The sequence below is a fragment of the Antedon mediterranea genome, chromosome 6 (assembly GCF_964355755.1).
Source record: "Antedon mediterranea chromosome 6, ecAntMedi1.1, whole genome shotgun sequence".
Classification (NCBI taxonomy): Eukaryota; Metazoa; Echinodermata; class Crinoidea; order Comatulida; family Antedonidae; genus Antedon; species Antedon mediterranea.
The window spans coordinates 15,149,701-15,170,737 of NC_092675.1; the positions used below are offsets into that span (position 1 = coordinate 15,149,701).

Sequence of the window (21,037 nt, forward strand, 5' to 3'; positions counted from 1 at the left end):
TGAACTCAAACTAACCCTCTAAATAATCTCAACTACAAACTGAACCTAACACTCTAAGGTCGTGTTTATACAACACCCTAAATTTGAACACGGCTTTAATTTTTAGCGTGTTGTTCGGACCGAGGTCAACCCACCTTAACGTTTGCTGTTATACTAGAAATCACGATACCGTGTTGTACCGGAAGTTTCATCAACACGCAGTGCATGCTAGGATAAAAGGTCAAATCGTTGATCGCTTGAATTGAATTGTTGGCTGGGTTGTCAACAAATCATCGTCGCCTCCTCGCTGTCCGATGTATTCTCGCGGTTTTTACCGTTTTCATTATTGTATTCGTTCACGTTTGCATTGTTGTTTATTTTGATCTCGGTTCATTTAAATTAATAAAAGTTATTTTAAGGGTTTCATTGTTTCATCTATACACTATGGAAGAAGATGCCATTTTTGCGATGTTATTTTTTATTCTGTTTGGAGTGGGAAACGATAGTCTATAGAGGCCTACTACCACTACGAGTTGGCCCTACCAGGCTAGGCGTAAGACGTGGTAGGAGGATGATTGCTGGCAGCAAAGCAGCAATAAATGGGCCCAATCTTGTTAGACGTCGCAATCGCATGACATGATTGAAATTACGACCTGTTTTAACGAGAGGTCAAAATATACCCTGAGGACACTTCCAACACGGTAACGGCGACCGGGAATCCACCAAATTTTAGGATTCAGCCAAGTAGCCTTTTTTGCAATTAAAATCTCATTACACAGAATCTCTTTGTTGTTATACAACACACTTCTCGTAGGCGTGTAGAATATGCGTGTAATAGCGTGTTGTATAAACGCGCCCTAAATAATCTCAACTATGAACTGAGCCTAACCCTCTAAATAATCTCAACTACAAACTGAACCTAACCCTCTAAATAATCTCAACTATGAACTGAATCTAACTCTCTCAATGATATCAACTATGAACTGAACCTAACCCTCTAAATAATCTGAACTATGAACTCCACCTAACCGCTAAATAATTTCAACTACAAACTGAACCTACTGTAACCCTCTAAATAATCTCAACTATGAACTCAACCTAACTCTCTAAATAATCTCAACTACAAACTGAACCTAACCCTCCAAATAATCCCAACTATGAACTGAACCTAACCCTCTAAATAATCTCAACTATCAACTGACGTAACCCTCTAAATAATGTCAATTATGAACTGAACTTAACCCTCTAAATAATCTCAACTATGAACTGAACTTAACCCTGTAAATATTCTCAACTATGAACTGAACCAAACCCTCTAAATAATCTCAACTATGAACTGAACCTAACCCTGTAAATATTCTCAACTATGAACTGAACCTAACCCTCTAAATAATCTCAACTATGAACTGAACCTAATCTCAACTATCAACTAACACTCTAAATAATCTCAACTATTAACTGAACCTAACCCTCTAAATAATCTCAACTATCAACTGAACCAAATCCTCTAAGTAACCTCAGCTATGAACTGAACCTAACCCTCTAAATAATCTCAACTATGAACTCAACCTAACCCTCTAAATAATCTCTACTACAAACTGAACCAACCCTCTAAATAATCTCAACTATGAACTGAGCCTAACCCTCTAAATAATCTCCACTATCAACTGAACCTAACCCTCTAAATAATGTCAATTATGAACTGAACTTAACACTCTAAATAATCTCAACTATGAACTGAATCTAACTCTCTCAATAATCTCAACTATGAACTGAACCTAACCCCATAAATAATCTAAAAAATCAACTGAACCTAACCCTCTAAATAATCTAAACTATGAACTGAACCAAACCCTCTAAATAACCTCAGCTATGAACTGAACCTAACACTCTAAATAATCTCAACTACGAACTGAACCTAACCATCTAAATAATCTCAAATATGAACTGAACCTAACCCTCTAAATAATCTCAACTATGAACTGAACCTAATCTCAACTATCAACTAAACCAAACCCTCTAAATAACCTCGGCTATGAACTGAACCCAACCCTCTAAATAATCTCAACTACGAACTGAACCTAACCCTCTAAATAATCTCAACTATGAACTGAACCTAACCCTCTAAATAATCTCAAGTATCAACTGAATCACCCCTTTTCATAATTTAACCTCAGCTATGAACTGAACCTAACCCACTAAATAATCTCAACTATGAACTAAACCTAACCCTCTAAATAATCTCAACTATGAACTGAACCTAACACTCTAAATAATCTCAACTATCAACTGAACCAAACCCTCTAAATAATCCCAACTATGAACTGAACCTAACCCTCTAAATAATCTCAACTATGAACTGAACCTAAACCTCTAAATAATCTCAGCTATGAACTGAACCTAACCCTCTAAATAATCTCAACTATGAACTGAACCTAACCCTCTATTAATAATCTCAACTATGAACTGAACCTAAACCTCTAAATAATCCCAGCTATGAACTGAACCTAACCCTCTAAATAATCAGTATGAACTGTGTGTCAACTAAACCTAACCCTTTAAGTATACCCAGTTTAAAGGCCAGGTGCGGGCAAAAAATTTCTATTGATCATACATTCCAATAATTACCGATCTATAGTTTCCCCTATGTTTCATAATTTTTGGGATTTTATTTGGAGGGTTTCTTTTCTGCGAGTTGCGAGTTGCAAGTAGGAAAATGCTAGTTGTGAGTCGGAAAATGCAAGTTGCTAGTCGGAAAATGCGAGTTGCGAGTCGGAAAATGATAGTTCAAATTACAGAGTAAAATCTCTATTCTTTTGTACACAAATTTTGTAAATAGGGAGGCATTTTAAAAAGCCTGAAAAATAAACGGTGTAGTAAACAAGGCCAACAGCCATTAAGTCGCGTGCTACAATGCATAGTGATACCGGACCGACAGACAAACAGACTGACAGACAGACAGACAGACAGACCGACAGACAGACGGACCGACCGACATAGTGAACTATACTGACCGAAATTACTGAACATGTTTAAAAATGTTGAAATGTTTAAAAACATTTATATTTTTTTAATTTACACGTGCGTAGCCTGTCACATTTGACGTGCTCGTATAACGTAGTTTCGAGTTGAAAATTAAGTCAAGAAAACAGAAATCGGGCAAAAAGTGTGCGCAATAACATTTAACGCGCAGTGCGCGCGCAAAATTCTGCGCACTCATGGCAATTTTGTAAACGCTTAAAATTGCCTGAAACGTACTCTTATTTCATCGAAAAAAAATTTTGAAAATTTTAAGCGCGCGTACGCATGCGTTACATGCGCTACGCACGTAATTGTATTGCCATATGATGATTTATGCCCTGAAATTTATGAGTACCAAATTTTATTTAATTGTGATTCATGGTTGTTAAGATATGATTACAAACGTGATTTCGTTAAATCGTGCGTAGACCGCGTAATTTTTTATTGCGCACCGTGAAAACATAACCACATCGATTCCTGGCCATAAGGAATATTCTGTGAAAAATTGACTTAGCTAGATTAAACTGATATCAAGATAAGGTCATAAAGCGACAAAACGCATAGTGATACCGGACCGACAGACAGACAGACAGACCGACAGACAGACAGACAGACAGACAGACAGACCGACCGACCGACTTAGTGAACTATAGAGTCGCTTCCACGCGACTAAAAATGTTATCAGATGACTAAATATAGGTAATATAACTTGAATTTTACATTTCTGGTATTTTTATTGAACTTCTATTCAGATTTTCATTTTTAATATGCTATAGCAAAAATTATCCACTGTATATCCACCTTCTAGGGAGTCACCAGACATGTTATTACATAAGGTTTTATGGCAGAATTTTGCCAAATTTTGTATTTGACCATGTTTTTTGTCATTCTGTTACAAATATTTGATTTATTTACAATTAATCTGGTGATATCTCAGAATACTTTAGAGTCTTATCTAAATGTAACAATAAGTTTGATTGCCTAATTAAGGAGATGTTGTGGATCAAAGAGATAACCCTTCCATCAAAGCTAAATTGTTTATCTAACTAAGTAGGAGGAGCTAATTACTTAATTAGCCCTCAATTAGCATTTCCTGTCACCAACTTTGGTGCTTAGTGCACATAATTATTATTGTTTTGTATTCACTTGATCTTGAAAATGGTTCTATGATGGTACCGAAACGTCGATCTCTCTTTTTGTCATTAAATTTTATATTGAAATTAATCAGATATTATATTTGAAATTCATGCCTGTACCTGAGCTTTAAGTGTAGCATTGTGTAATTGTTATATTATTTGGCTTTCACTATGGGCCTGTTCGTAGGGGTTGAAAATACCAGCTTATTCCCGATTTCCGTTCGCGTGATCCAATTAACTTTTGCCTCAGGCTACAAAAAATTCGAGGCAAAATGTTCACCAAATTTGCAGGTTATTTCAGCGATAATCCAATTATACTCGACCTTCGAGGATAATAAATCTCCGATAGAGGCAATGTGTCAAATTTTGACAAACGTTCGCTGCCTAGGCCCGTCATTTCTCCTACGAAGCTCTTCCATACACGCTTCGAGAGCGATCGTCAGCTGGTGCTGTCCTTGTTGGTGTAGACCGCTTAGTAGGCCTAGCTGGTCGGTGGTGTTTCCGTCGTGTAACATTGGGCTCAAATTCTTCGTCAATGAGTAAAATAATGGTCGTCAGGAGAAGGTATATTTCGGCAGGATTATCGGCGTTAAGAGGCATAAGGTTTGTCGCAAGGATAAGCAGTGTAAAAGGTAGCAAGTAATTGTTATTGTAAAGAAAGATCGCGAGTAAAAAATATACAAAACGCGAAACTAGCGTGCGAAAATGGGGTCGTAGGTTGTAAAGACAACTGACCTTATAACGTAATTTCCGGTTTGTGATTCGTCGATTAAGCATTTAAGCGGTTAAATATTTCAAGTACGAACAACGCTCAATTTATAACCCGAGGCATGGGTGAAATTAAGCGCTTATTTTAACCACCGTACGAACACGACCTATGACTACATTCAGACATGGTATGGTATAGTTGAAATATAGCTACTATAGCAGCTATAGCTGAGGTTTCAGGCAAGTGACCAATGTGTCACAGTAGGAAAGTAATAAACAGCTTTCCCAAGGCTATTTTCAGCCTGTTTGTAATAGCTGGTGATAAAGCAATTGCCAGATCTTTGTTTGCTGTTTATAATATAACAGCTATCTCAGGGCTATTTTCAGCCTGTTTGTTAAAGCTGATCAAAAGAAATTGCACAGCTATTTGTTTACTGTTTATGGCTATACAGTATTAAATATAGCAATTACACAGCTATTTGTTTGCTATTTATGGCTATATCAAGTATGGCAATTACACAGCTATTTGTTTGCTATTTATGGCTATATCAAGTATAGCAATTACACAGCTATTTGTTTGCTATTTATGGCTATATCAAGTATAGCAATTGCACAGCTATTTGTTTGCTATTTATGGCAAAATCAAATATAGCAATTGCACAGCTATTTGTTTGCTATTTATGGCTATATCAAGTATAGCAATTGCACAGCTATTTGTTTGCTATTTATGGCTATATCAAGTATAGCAATTGCACAGCTATTTGTTTGCTATTTATTGCTATATCAAGTATAGCAATTGCACAGCTATTTGTTTGCTATTTATGGCTATATCAAGTATAGCAATTGCACAGCTAGTTGTTTGCTATTCATGGCTATATCAGGTATAGCAGTTACACAGCTATTTATTTGCTACTTTTGCTATATCAAGTATAGCAATTGTAAGCTATTTAATTGCTATTTATGCTGTATTATCAGGTATAGCAATTACACAGCGATTTAATTGATATTTTTGCTGTATCAATTATAGCAATTGCAAGCTATTTGTTTGCTATTTATTGCTATGACCAATCCTGCACCTTAGTGACTTAGGGTATGTTCAGACCTACGGAGTTATGCTTTTGTATCACAGCCAAGGTCATATTTTAATGAGCGTCGTAAGAGCAAAGTGTTCAGATTCATTGCAACAAAGTTGCGTTACAAACGGATATGATGTCACTCGCTGGCGATTAACCAAACTCTAACGCACGCATAGACCTACCTTCGTTGTTATTAAAAGTAGTAGTGGTTGGTTTAGGAGTTACAGGCCTAGACCGAACACTTGGGCTCGGCATTATCGACTGGTTGTCAGGCATACCAACCAGCCGATCGTTTTGGGGTTTGGGTTTATATTTGGTCTATGACCTAAAATATCATTTATGGCAGAAAAATGTTCAAATCCCGTACTTGCACCGGCTCCAGATTTATTTACTCGGTCTTTCGCCGCTTTATACGACGACCCCTTCAATTTCGTTTGGATATTAAATCCTTCTTTATGAGGATGGCCCATCTGCTAACGTGTCCGCCATGTCGTTGAAAACAGACATCTTGTTGCCACCGGTGCTTTTACGCCAGTTTCACTTCCAACCGATCTCCGAACTCAGGGCTTCCCCACAATGAAATAAGGTATTTTACTTCGGTTTCTCGCCAATGCGCACGCTTTGATGACATTTTAAATTAATTAATATAATAATAATAATACTGTATAGTGTAACAACAAAAGGTATGATTTTTTCGCACGTTCACCGATCACAACAAATGGATCAGCTTGGCTATACGATGAGGAGAACATGTCACGATGTGATGTGGCGAATATTGTAATTTGATTGGCTAGATATCTAACCTAGGTCATATTCATCGATGCGTGACTTTCGTATTGTAAGCGACGTCCACTAAACTCATACCTTGAGCTTTCGTAGCGTACGAAATATCAGTGTCGTACGAGGTGGCTTCCACTAATCTTTTCCTGGTTCAGACCTATGGACTTGTACGTCGCGTACAATACGAAAGCATAACTCCGTAGGTCTGAACAGGCCCTTAAGCTCCAGTCCTACTATCGGTTTTTTTCTTCTGTCTTCCAAAGGGACACTGTATTGATTGATGGAAAGTGCCTGTTTCCAGTCACCTTTAGGGTCAAATCTATTATTTTAACTGCTCCCTTGTGTATAAAAGAGAGAAAATAGTTGAAACAAGGTAAACTCATCGTGAACCCGGAAATTACTGCAAAGAATTGAAATTGAGTTGAAAATCTACTGTTGAAATCATAAATTTTGTTAAAAAAACTCTTTATATAAAGAGAGCCAAGCACCTAAAGATTGAGTTCATACTCATGAAACAGCCTGTAGTGCAATAAAATGTTCAGTTGGTAATTTACTAGCGTCTTTATCATTTATTTATATATATATATATATTATATAATATCTTCCTAAAATAGAAATATGGAACAATATCGTAATAGTGAAAACTAATGTTATCACTAGATTTGAACTCGTCACTTCGGACGAGTTAGTTATCCGCACGACAAACGCCATGTGCAAATCATACGTAACTTACGTTAGAATATTGCGCATGGAAAAAGATTATGCCATTATAACCTGAATCAAATAATATGTTAGTGATGAATTCTGTCTATATTGTGTCATACACAGTGCAACTGTATACATACTACATACAGTGTATTAGCATAGGGTAAATTACGAGACCCGCCTTTAATTCAAATTTTTAATATGATGACGTAATCAAAATGAATCACAAAGATAGCAAGTTCGCAAGAAAAGTATCTGAGCAACAACTTATTAACGTGTTGAAGAAATTTTGGTACGTAAAATGTAGATGCGCGCACCTTTAAATGCGATGAATTATGGCGCAGAAGATGAAAATTCGACATTATTAATATAACTGGTCATATGATGACGTCACATCATCCGATTACGTCACATCATCCGATTGAAAAAATGGTTACATGAATTCATATCTACAGTTCAACAGCTTCCAGAAAACGTTTTATTCATGGGTATCACTTTTTATTCTGAGGAGCTATAACATATTGGAATTTACTGCAAAGATGAAAATAGGTGACCCATATCATCCAAATTCTTTGACGTGATGACGTCATAAAATAAAAAATCACCTTCCGGAAAGACATTGGTCTAAGCTATAACATACCAAAATCAGAAAAATATTTGAGCACGAAATAAGCGAGATACGCGTATATGACTGTAAAAATTGATGACGTCATCGCAAAAAAAACAATTTTGGAATTCAAGTGGCCATATGATGACGTCACAATGTCCGTTAAGCCATTTTGATGTATGATTCAATATCTACAACTTATCACCTTCCAGAATATGTTATCCATAAAAAGTTGACCGTTTAGTTTAGAAACTATGACCGATTAAAAAAAGGCATAAATTTGACGATATTTTATAACTTTTTCATCAAAAACGCGCGCGAGTTGTGTAATTCGACGTGCTCGTATGACGTGATTTATAGTCGAAATGGTTCCAAATTTCGTAAAATGACTATAAAAGGCTGAAAAAATATAATTTGCGCAAAAAAATGACGTTCTTTACGCTTTGTGCGTTTTCAGTCGGTCGCTCAAAAAGACTGCCGACAGAAGACCGTAATAAATACAGACCTAGTTTTTTTGGTCACATGGCATGAAACGCGATACTCTGGTGGCTGCCGTCTGACGACGATAAAACGGTAATTAAGATCGTGTACCTGGATTTTGTGTCACATGACATGAAACATAATACTCTCTCTCTAGGTCTAAACTGCTCACATGTTTTTTCCCCTCCAAATTCTGGTCGAGCCTTTTTCTTTACACATATCGTAATCATTTTAAAAGGCCTAGGCCCTAGGCCTATGTTAAATCTTAATATGGAATATATATTTATAGGCCTAGTGTAGCCCGCCGAAACTAGGCTAGCCTAGACTCTCTTTCTCTCTGCATGAGCTGAGGTCCACAGGCCCGATGTCGTCTCATCGGCAAATTTCCATCCAAATTAGGATAACCTAGGCCTAGTCTCAGATTTGTTGGTTCTGTGAAATGATACCAATGTTGTTTCACCATACAAGCAATACAGTCGGGTTTTAATCACTCAGACGCGTTTTCTATTGTTTTACCTACTAACAGTGAAGACGGGATTTAATCACACAGACGCGTCTTCGCCGCGATTGGGTAGCTCATGAATATTCATAATAGATCGTTAATGAGGTTCAGCATTGGACAGACGCGTCTGAAAACTTGCAACCCATCAGACGCGTCTCTGTGGTCTGAAATAATTTGTAGATGACGCCTTAGTAGCTTTTTAAGTAATAGAGTACAACGTGTGCGAGTATCGGGGATTCTTTCGGATAAACAGATAACTAATGTCGGATCCCCACAAGGTTGTGTTCTCTCGCCATTATTATATGTTTTGTATACGAATGATTGTAAATCTACTCATCCGGACAATTATTTTATTAATTAAGTACGCCGACTATACAGTCTTATTAGGTTTAATTGATAAGAATGACGAGACATTGTATACAAACTCAGTGAATCTATTTATTACATGGTGTGTAGATAATCGTTAAGTTATTAACAAAAGTAAAACTAAAGAAATGATTTTTGACTTCCGAAATCGTTCTAATCAACCGGATTATGTTCAGGTTAAAATCAATGAAGTTGATATTGATATTGTGTCCAAATATAAATATCTTGGAATGGTAATCGACAACAAGCTTAATTGGGGTGAACATGTCTATTTACACAGACGAGCGGTAACGGTAAGCGGTAAAGTTGAGCGGAAAACGCAAAAATAGAATCTATGTTATTTCTTATGACCATTTACACAGAACGCGGAGCGAACGAGCGAAAATCCGCTCAGGATCGAAACAGATTCGATTTTGTGAAAATATATTTATGGATTTTGGCCGACATAATTGATATGACGTCATCTATCAACAACTTTTTTTTGCGTCCATCGAGTGAAAGACGACAGTATATACGAATGCCGTAGTAGGCCTAGCCTAGTTTGCAACTTCTTTTTATTCAGAAATACAAACACCTACGACGTGACTAATGTTCGTATAAGGATAGTGAAAAGAAAATATACATTTTAGTATGTTATTAGGCAACAATTCCCTATAAAACTTAGGTCTGTGTGTGCTAGGCCTACTGACAGTCAGTCACATCCAGGCCAGCAGTGACTGTAACATGCATTAGCCTTGAGGCCTACACGCACCTACTTTCCACCACTACGTTCGCAAACTCCGCGCGCTGTGTGAATGGAAAAAGCCACGCGGTTTTTCGCTTACAATTACCGCTTACCGTTACCACTCATCTGTGTAAATTGGCCTTTAGGGCAACTCTAGATTGTACTTTTTAAGAAAATTAAACTTGTTTAATGTTGACAACACAATATTAGGTCTATTTTATAAGTCGGTCATGGAAAGTGTCTTAGTTTATGGTTGTCTGATATGGTTCAGTAGTTTTAGAAAATCAGACCTAAAGAATGTTCAATGTTTAGTAAACAAGGCGTGCAGAATAAGTAAACAGATCATTAGATTTGATGATGTTTGTAACATCAAAATCTATGATAAGGTCATTGCCATAATAAAAGATGGGAGTCATCCGCTCTATAGTGATTTTCAATGGTTGAGATCTGGCCGTTGTTAAGTAGTTGAATTTTGTTGCTATGTAGTTTTATTGTATTAACCTTTTAACTTTGAGCAATTGTATGTCACATGAATTTCCGTATGGACAAATAAAATGAACTATGAACTATCAACCTTATATATCTTGGATCGGTCAAGCCGTGAACGGACACTAAAGTTTAAATCGAGATTGGCCCACTACGGGCCGTTTACGATAAACTTTTGATAGGATCGGCTCGAGAGGCATGTGAACGGCTATTGAAAGTCGTTTACATGCTTGCATGCATGGAAAGCAAAGAATTGGTAAATAAAATGACTTACATTAGTTGATCGATCTGGGCCATTCCAACATCCCTTTCCACGTGTGTACTTCATTAGACTATATTTATCATCTGGGGGTCCATCCCATTCTCCCCATGTTCTATAATAAACAAAAAATACATTATTGATTGATTGATTGATTTCTTTATTACTCGAGTCAACACAGATACATACAATAAAAAAATGTAAACAATTAAAATCAGTACAACAGACTCAAGTTAAAAGGATCTCCCAAAAAGTAAAAAACTTATTTCCATTGGGGTCCAGAAACACAGAGAAACAAATTGCACAGATTCCTTATACTAAAAAGAGATTAGATTAACAGTTAAAATCCAAAATGTAAAATACGAAATATTTTAAAATATAATAGTATAATATTTAAAATTTGTATAAAATGAGTCTGTTTAAAAGAGGTTATGTTCGACGATTTCTTGATATAAAGAGGAAGATTGTTCCATGCTTTAATAGCGTTAAAACAAAACGTTTTGCTACCACATCCTTTAATTATTGGGATACGGAAATTACACATAGTGCTACTTCTGGTCACTCTCCTGATAAGTGTAAAATGCTCATTTAGGTACAATGGAGCAGTGTCGTTAAAAATCTTAAAAACAAAGCATAAACTTAAAAATTTAACCCTATTTACCATATTTAAAAGTCTTAATTCTTGAAGTTCCGACTGACCAACATAAGATCTAACATTAGATTGATTATTAAACCTAACTATTTTATTTTGAGATGTTTGAAGTTTATTTTTTAGAGGCTGTGATACATCGTAACACCATGCTTGGGCAGCGTAGTCGAAGAGCGGTTGGAGTAAAGCGGAACATAGTAGTTTTCTACTAAACTTATCTAGATTTTTATTTTGCCTGTACAAAAATTTAGGGCGGCTATTTATTTTATTAATTATAGAATTGGCTATTAGGTCACCAGAAGCCTGTTGGTCTATTTTTACACCTAGATAATTTATATCTTTGCTGGCTACAATGTCTTGACCTAATGCATTTAATTTAAAATTAACATTGTTTAGACGTCGTTTAGTACCAAATATTGTCAACTAACCAGTCATTGCAGTTATTTAAACAATCGTTCAATTTAGCTTCAATAATATTAGGATTTGGATCGCTATACAAAATAGCACAATCGTCGGCATAAAGAAAAAGTTTACATTGAGGATCAATTGATGTAACAATGTCATTAATATACACTAAGAAAAGTAGGGGGCCCAGAATACTACCCTGTGGCACCCCATGTTCTATGCTATTATGACCCGATGTTGCATTCTTAACAGCAACATATTGTTTTCTGTCTGATAAATAAGACCGGAACCAGCCAGTGGAATCACAGCCTATATCATACAATTTTTCACATATAATACCATGATCAACTGAATCAAAGGCTTTACGTATGTCCAACAAAATCATCCTGGTAAGTTGACCATTAGCCATTTTTGATTTAACATGGTCGATGAGATGAATGAGACAGGTCTCAGTTGAGAAACCTTCTCTGAAGCCAGATTGTAGGCTATATATCAGATTGTTGTTTTTAAGATGAATAGCTAGTTGGATATACGTTGCCCTTTCAAGAACTTTAGAAGCAGTGCATAAAGCGCTAACAGTTTAAAGTCATCAGGTACATTATCACTAACAATTGATGCATTAATTACATGTGTCAGTGGAAGCTTGAGGATACCTGCCCCATCTCGTAAGAAACGAGCAGGAATTTCATCAGGGCCAGCACCTTTACTAACATTTAATCTGCTTAATTCAGCATGTACAAAATCATCACTAACAGGCTCGAGTTTAAATCTAATTATGTTTTTATCATAATAGTTTTTAAATTTTGCTGAATGTGGGTTATATAAATTTTTCCTAGGAGGAAGGTTTTTTTTTAAGGTTGTCAAGTTGCAATGTCGTTGGGATCATGTAAAATGTCACCCCTTTCGTTTTTGAGAACTAGATTAGAATCACCTTTAAAGTTATTTTTGTAACCAAAGCTACTTAAGGTTAGTCTTTATACTGTTTGGTCAATGGGTTCTTGCTATCAAAAAGATTGATGTTAAAGTCGCCAAGAACAAAACATTCAGAATCATTACCTATTAGGTCAATAACGCTGTTGAAGTCGTCAATGAAGCTGTGATATTTTGGTGGTCGATATACGCATCCAACAATTATCGGTTTTGAATAAGGCAAGATAATTTCTATCCAAATGGATTCTAGAACCTGGATAAGTAGATCTGATCTCTCATTGAACGCAAGTTGATCGCTTACATATAAGAGGGTTCCTCCGTGTGAGTCATTTAGACGATCTTGCCTAACAGCACTATAACCACTTATTCGAATCTCATTGTATGTCACCGTTGCATTTAACCAGGTTTCTGTGACTGCCAGCACATCAGCTTGGGTATTTTCCGCAATCAACTTGATTTCTGATAGCTTTGGTAATAAAGATCGTGCATTTAGATGAAGAAATGTTAATCCTTTATTTTTGAAAACTGAAAGATCCACTGAGGGATCAAAACCATCAGTGATTATTTTCTGACGTGATGGTGGGTGATTCGGAACAACTTCATTTATATAATTGGGTATGTGCACAAAAAGACATTTTGGGCAAATCCAAGTAGTGAAACTTGCTTTCTTATATTCGGTTGGAGACACTCGTCCACATTTTATGTGGCAGTCAATGTTGCAATCAGTACATCTTATATACCTATGTGATACTGCAACAGGTCTCTCACATACTGAACATGGGTTCTTCACTGTTCGACTCTATCACCCGCAGATAGAAGGGTAATATGTAACGTAGCTGTGGAGTTACTGTAGTATGCGCATACGGTACCGTACTTGATTTTTCTTGATGTAGAAAACTGGTGTTTTACCAATTACTTATCTCAGTTCCCGTAGGAGAAATACATATGGCTCCGGTACCTTGTGTATTATGCACATAACATTGCAGAAGTAGACATAGGCCTATTGAGAAAAGTAGTATAGTGTCCATTCTTTACTTTCTTATTTTAATTGTCAGTGGTTGATGTTTCCATATAAATTCCAAGACGAGTATATGGAAGGCAATCGCCGCCAAAAATACAAAAGTAAAACAAACAACGTACTTTCACAAACGAACAACGTACTTTCACAAACGAACGAAAAAATGGACGAGTCCTTAGTTCATTCGGCAATCTACATCGTTTGGTAAAGCAGGTTGTTCGTTTATCAATGTACGTTGTCCGTTTGTAAAAAATACGTTGTTCGCGTAAAAGTAGGTTGTTTGTTTTTTAAAGTACGTTGTTTGTTTTAAATTTGTTCGTTCGTTTGTGAAAGTAGGTTGTTCGTTTGTAAAAGTACGTTCTTTGTTTTAATTTAGATCGTTCGTTTGTGAAAGTAGGTTGTTCGTTTGTGAAAGTAGGTTGTTCGTTTGTGAAAGTACGTTGTTTTTTTTACTTTTGTATTTTTGGCGGCGATTGCCTTCCATACGAGTGTACAAACAGAGTTCCGATGACATAAAAGTCCCTGACTACCAATGTAGCGTCCCTGGATACCAGCTTGCCGCGTAGGCCTAGCTAAGAAAGGTGTTGTAAAATACAATCAGTAACTGGAAACTCACGTTTTGTGTATCAATATCGATGTTAAATAGTATATGAATACTATTCCAGGTAAAGATATTCGTAAAATCCACAATGTAATAGTATATTTTAGTAATTTTAGTCTTGACTTTCTACGGAATTTTAATTATTGATTATTATTATATTACAGTACCTAAAAAGTGTAATAAGGAAGCATACAACATATACCTATCTGATATTGGTAGGCAACATAGTGGATATTAAAACTTAAATTTATTCATGTTTTTCTGAAAGCTCCGCAAATAATACAATTTTTAGACATTATGTAAAATCTGAAATAAACATATAGCAATGAAAAACAGAATAGACTAAAGCAGAACATATTACAACACTAACACGAAAATTATAGTACTGTTTGAGCTGAGGTTGCTTTTAATTACTCTTTCATCCATTAAGATTTTCAGGAATTCTCATCATTTTTTCCTACATCACAAAGGTCACAGAGAGATTACAGCTTGCCATTACCTTCTAATGGAAGGTGTTTATATGACTGTGTACAAAGGGATTTATTTAAAATGCAATTCAAATTTACTTACCCTAATGATGTTTCTGCACCACCATTTTTAGGTCTTTGTGTTGATTTATCAAATGGACATAATTTGTAAGTATACCTACAATTTAAAAAATTACTATAATATAATAAATACTAATATTATCTTAGGCATTACGACTCCAGAAATAGATTTTGGAGTAAATGTTGTATAGTAAAGGCAGTGTCAATAGCTTATAATTAATTCCAACCTCTGATAGAAAGGTGTTCAAAAGTGTGAAACACTGAATCAGTAATGTATGTCTGGACAATTAAGAAGACTAATGTTCTCAAAAGATTGGTTGCCAAGTAGAAACAATCCTGATAAAAAAAGTTGGAATCTATGGAAAAGTACACTTGAGTTTCAATCATTTTTCAATGTATCTTATACAAGGAATATAGTGTAAGCTTATAAATGTAAAAGTCCACAATCGTATCAAGCCAATCTGACAAATTGTTATTGTACTGTATATAATATTTCATATTGTGAATTTAAAACTATATTCATACTCTCGATCTGTATATTCAAAACACTGATCTTGAAGAATGGCAAATTCTTGATCAGGCCCAAAATCTTTGGTTTGTAGTTTCTCTAAAGTACTGATTTGATTATTGATATCATTGTACTTCTTATTCGCTTCATCATATTCAAGTCTAGCATTATCAGCCACTGAAAAATTGAATGAAAGATTGAAAATCATTTTATTCACAAAGTGGGACTTCTTTTATCTGAGAAGAAAGAATAAAAAGACTGAATTCAAGTAAAATATTACTCTCTTTCTGACATTTTGCACACAAAGGTTCAGCTAGGAGTTAAAACATATGGCCTCAAATATCAATTTTCATTGTGGACGAATATTATTATCTTAATTTTATCAACATTGTAATATATCTGCACCATACCAATGTGAAATCCTCTCTCAAATGGTCAAACTGCTACACCAGCCATAGTCCATGTGAATCTAATGGCTTACCTTCTATAAGTTTCTTTGTGTCTTCATTCCAATCTGGCATTTCTCCTTCTTCATCTTGTTTCATCTTTTCTCTTCTTTCCTTGTTTCTTCTAACAGCATCCTTAATTTCTTGTGATTTTCTTAGATCCTCATCTTCATGGGCTTCATGATCGTGTTCGTGTTCGTCTTCATCATAATCTTCATAATCATCAACATCGTCATCATTCACTGGGTGTTGTGTTGAGGCGACATCAGGTGGTGGTAAGTCTATAGCTTCTATGTCTTCCCCATCATGTTTTTCATTTTGCTAAAATATTGCAATAGAAACAACATTATGCTAAATATTGCACTATAATGTTTTTAAAGGCTTTATAATCTATGATTAGTTGGCTATTTTAACACATGATTAGGGATAGAATTAAACTGGTAGAGATGTGTACATATCTGTATCTGTATTATTCATGTTGCATGTTACCAGTCATTTTACTTTGAGAAAATTAATACTAACAATACATTAATAATACAAAGTTTAAAACAAAAAAATAATCATCTACCTTATTTAATTCTGAAAAAATGATTTTAAATCCACCATCAGTCCAAAGTCTTGTAATAAATGATTCTTTATCTACCTGATCTTGACCAAGTATATTCTAAAAAAAAAACATTATAATTTTATTTTATTGTATATAGGTTATTATTACATCATAACATTATATCTTAATAAGAGCTAAGTATGTTGAGTGTCAGCGGCAACCATGATCAAAGAGGGTGGCCCAATGAATTCTGCGGGCAATGTAGTGAGCCAAATTATTACGCTGGTAAACAAGCTTATTACATCAGTACATTTTATACAAATTCTTGATCGATACAATCACCATAAGTTAGCTCATTGACCATATGTTTTATTTATTTGAGGAAAGGTAAAAGCAAAACCATAATAATTTGAATTCTTCAGAATGGTTACCATGGCTTCCTCCTGTGACACAGCACCATCATGATCAGTGTCAAAACCTTGAACTTTCATAATCTCTTCACTGGTTAAACTACAAAATAAAAATGTAATAAAAGGACATGATAATAATAATGTAATAATAGTCTTGAAACTTTGTTATATACTAGAAAGACATTAATAAACTTACATGGAATCATTATTAGCATCCAGTTGATCAAAAGCAGAAGTTGCGGTTTCTCTTTCCAATTCCTTCTTTCTTATTTTTACCTCTTCTTTCCATTTATTTTCATGCTCTTCTTTTGATTTTTTCTCTGGTTCTTCAGCACTTATTTTTATTGCTTTAAACAAAATTACAATTAGATACAACTCTAGAAACTTTGTCTAAAAGTATCTATTTATTGCGGCGATATTGAAAAATGTTAAAAATATAAGCTAAACATGCTATACATGAAATTGTTTAAAAATCTAAAAAGTTAAAATAATAACCTGGAACATAATACACACGTTGTCCGGAAAAAATACCAAGAAAAAGATCAAAGTGAAACTGAGGAATGGCGAGCCACCAGAGAACGAAGAACACCTTCTTGAAGAGTGGAAGAACTACTTTAGCTCTATTCTGAATAATGACAGTGGCTGGGCCCCATCAGATCTACCTGCTCCTGCCAGTGACGATCTTCCAATCTGCACTGACCCTCCCACACGTGAAGAAACTGCAGAAGCTATCACAGCTATGAAAACAAACAAAGCAGCTGGCGTCGATTGTGCTATTACGGCAGAAGCCCTCCAAGGAGGTGGTGACCAGATGATTGATACCATCCATGCCTTTAGCTCGGAGGTGTACTAAAAAATGTCGCCTCCTAAATAGTGGCTGACAAATGTCGTCATCCCACTGCCAAAGAAAGGTGATCTGTCACTTATGACAAACTACAGGGGCATCTCTCTCATGTTGATAGCTGCGAAGGTTTACAACAGAATCCTTCTAAACCGCATTCAGCCTCACATTGATCCGCTGCTCCGGAAGAATCAGGCAGGCTTTCGCCCAGGCCGCAGCTGTGCTCAGCAAATACACATCTTGAGAAGAATTATGGAAGGCTTCAGAGACTACCAACTTCCGTTAATAGTCACCTTTGTTGATTTCAAGAAAGCCTTCGACTCGATCAATAGGTCAGTGATGTTTACAGTCCTACGTCACTATGGCATCCCAGAACCTTTGGTAAATGCTATTCAGGTACTGTATACCAATTCTAGCAGTAGAGTCATGGTTGATGGTAGCATCTCAAACTCCTTTAGTGTAACTGGAGTATTTCAAGGTGATGTACTGGCTCCATTTATTTTTATTATCTTGGTGGATTATCTGCTGCTCCGGTCATCAGAATGCGACTCAGGAGTTGTGACTTGCCCACGAAAATCAAGAAGGTATCCAGCGAAAGTCTTCAATACCTCGTGCCCAATCACAGCTAACGAGAACTGCCAATGCTACCGCTGACCTAGGGCTTATCATTAGTGCCCCTAAAACGGAGTATATGGTATTCAACTGCTGTTCACAGCCCCCACTTGAAGTTTATGGAAATGCAATCAACCATGCAACCAAATTCAAATACCTCGGCTCCATGATGGCATCTAGCAGTGGGGATTTTAAAAGAAGAAAGGGTCTTGCTTGGATAGCATTTTGGAAGCTAGAACGTTTGTGGAGATGTTTTAACATCCCAATCTCCACCAAAGTAAAGCTGTACAATACAACCTGTGTTACTGTCCTTGTGTATGGCTGCGAGTCTTGGATCCTCTCTAAGGCGATAGAAAGTGAAATCAACGCCTTTGGCACTTCATGCTATAGAATCATGCTAAATATCAAGAGAACAGATAAGGTGCCAAATGCTTCTATCTATGACCTAACCAAGACCAGACCGCTAGTGGAAAATATTAGATCCCGTCAATTAAAGTTCGAATGCCTGATGACGAACCATGCAAAGAGTACGCCCTACGGAAAAGAAAACGAGGAAGGCAGAAAACCAACTTTCTGAGATACATCCAACAGCTTTTAGGGGATGAAGGAGGCATAATTACAACTGATAAGCTGCCAAGGACCGTTGTGGCTGGAGAAAGCTTGTAGTCGCCTGCTCCGCAGCCGACTGATGATGATGAAAATAACAATAAAAATATAAAAAGACCATGAAAAGAAATTCAAATCCACTAAAATAGGAGAAAAACAACAAGGCATTTAAATCACTAAGTTTTTCAGAACTAAATGACATTATTAAGGATCTTACATTAAATTGGTGAAATAAAATGTCTATCTATCTGAATTCATAAAACATTTTAAATATTTAAAGATATTATGTAACCATAAAAAATGTATATTTTTTTCAATTTTGTGTTGAATATGTCATTTTAATGTCACGTAATAGTTATTCAGTTTGACCAAAAACTGGATCAAAGAAAAAAATTATTTACCTAAAAAAATGGAATTTAAAGCAAAAAATATTTAAATTGTCTGTCAAACAATGGTTTTTCGATAACGTTAACCATTTCGTTTGTCTTTTTATAAGTGAAATAATATTTTTTTACAGAAGTGAATAACTTTCTTAAAACTGAAAAATGGCCTATTTATATATAGTCTTTTATCTTGTTTTTGCTTTTTTAGTATACTGTACCTTCCTTGTCTTCTTTTAGTTGTTCAGCAGATTGTAATTCAACTTTTAGATGCTGTAATTGTTCCTATAAAAAGATAAGAATATACTGAATAGATAAGAAAATGTTACATTGGTGGCGACGTGACAATATAAATAAAGGATGATAATAAAGTGACCATGGAGAAAGTGTCAACATGATGATAAAGATGACAAAAGCAGTGACAGTGGGGGAAGACAGTATATTTATAAAGATGATTGAAAAGCAGTGTGAGAATGATACCAATGTCCAATAACATGATGATGAAGATGACAAAAGCATTGACAGTGGTGGAAGACAGTATATTTATAAAGATGATTGACAAGCAGAGTGAGAATGATACCAATGTCCAATAACATGATGATGAAGATGACAAAAGCATTGACAGTGGTGGAAGACAGTATATTTATAAAGATGATTGAAAAGCAGCGTGAGAATGATACCAATGTTCAATAACATGATGATGAAGATGACAAAAGCATTGACAGTGGGGGAAGACAGTTTAGTTATAAAGATGATTGACAGAAAATCAAGTCTCCGTATGTATGAAATCTATAAATATTAAAAGTATGAATTATGTTAAAAATATGTCAATCAATTTTCCCATACATGTGTTTATTGTTATATTTAACAAAACAAAATCATCTTTTTACTTCTCTTTCTTTACGCTTTGTTTGGCCAGTTACTATGTAAGATTGCCGTATGTCAAAACCTTCATTTTGTAGTAACGCTTCCCTATGACGTTTCTCTCTATCCGCTTTTCCAAGCTCTTTGCAAGTGTTTACACACTGTGTTGATCCTTTGTTTTCATCAGTAGCATCACAGCAGTCACATATACCATCATTCACCCATGACGATGGTATATACTTAGGTCGATGTCCAGCATTAGTACAGTGAAATTTTCCATTAGGACAAGCAGAGGTACCTAATATAAGTGCATTATGGTCAAATTTAGATTTTTAACTCCTAGTCATTAAACAAATTAATTTTAGTGAATGTACAGTATTAGCTTTAAAAGATGTGAAATTTATTGAACGTTACATAAAGAAGAGCATTTACTTTACGTAACTTTCAAATAATATTATTGAAAATACAGGTAAAAAATGATAGAAAAAAGTTCATAATTTAAATCATTGTGACCGTGTGACAGGATAGAATGTGCACACCTGGCACTACCTCCTGGCGATACCTCCGTACTATGTTATCTACTGTATGGTATATCAATAATAACACAAGCAATAATAGTCAGGGTCCTCGTGTATTTCCAAAGGATTTTAATGCCCAAACAAAGTGAGATTTCACTTGATTTCACTTTATTATGGTGCTAGGATACCAAAAATGTTAGGTAACAAATTTTCACGATCCCGTAACCATAGTAACAGCCCCAAATTCAAAATGGCGACCAAATGGCCATATCTCCATAACCCTTTGGTCTATTGACAAGATATTGGCATCAAAATACTCGGAATA

General features: G+C 35.5%; 1 protein-coding gene across 1 annotated transcript in view; it reads right to left on the bottom strand.

The window, feature by feature from the left end:
* Nucleotides 1–21,037, bottom strand: part of LOC140052322 (glucosidase 2 subunit beta-like) — an 82,642-nt gene that overhangs the window by 13,937 nt on the left and 47,668 nt on the right. Inside the window, exons 3-11 of the mRNA XM_072097830.1 lie at nt 20,221–20,492; nt 19,552–19,615; nt 17,088–17,238; nt 16,913–16,991; nt 16,503–16,598; nt 15,970–16,255; nt 15,506–15,665; nt 15,003–15,077; nt 10,845–10,944 (exon numbers count right to left, since the gene is read on the bottom strand). Of these exons, the coding sequence (XP_071953931.1) occupies nt 10,845–10,944; nt 15,003–15,077; nt 15,506–15,665; nt 15,970–16,255; nt 16,503–16,598; nt 16,913–16,991; nt 17,088–17,238; nt 19,552–19,615; nt 20,221–20,492 (1,283 nt within the window). The remainder of the gene's footprint in view (nt 1–10,844; nt 10,945–15,002; nt 15,078–15,505; nt 15,666–15,969; nt 16,256–16,502; nt 16,599–16,912; nt 16,992–17,087; nt 17,239–19,551; nt 19,616–20,220; nt 20,493–21,037) is intronic.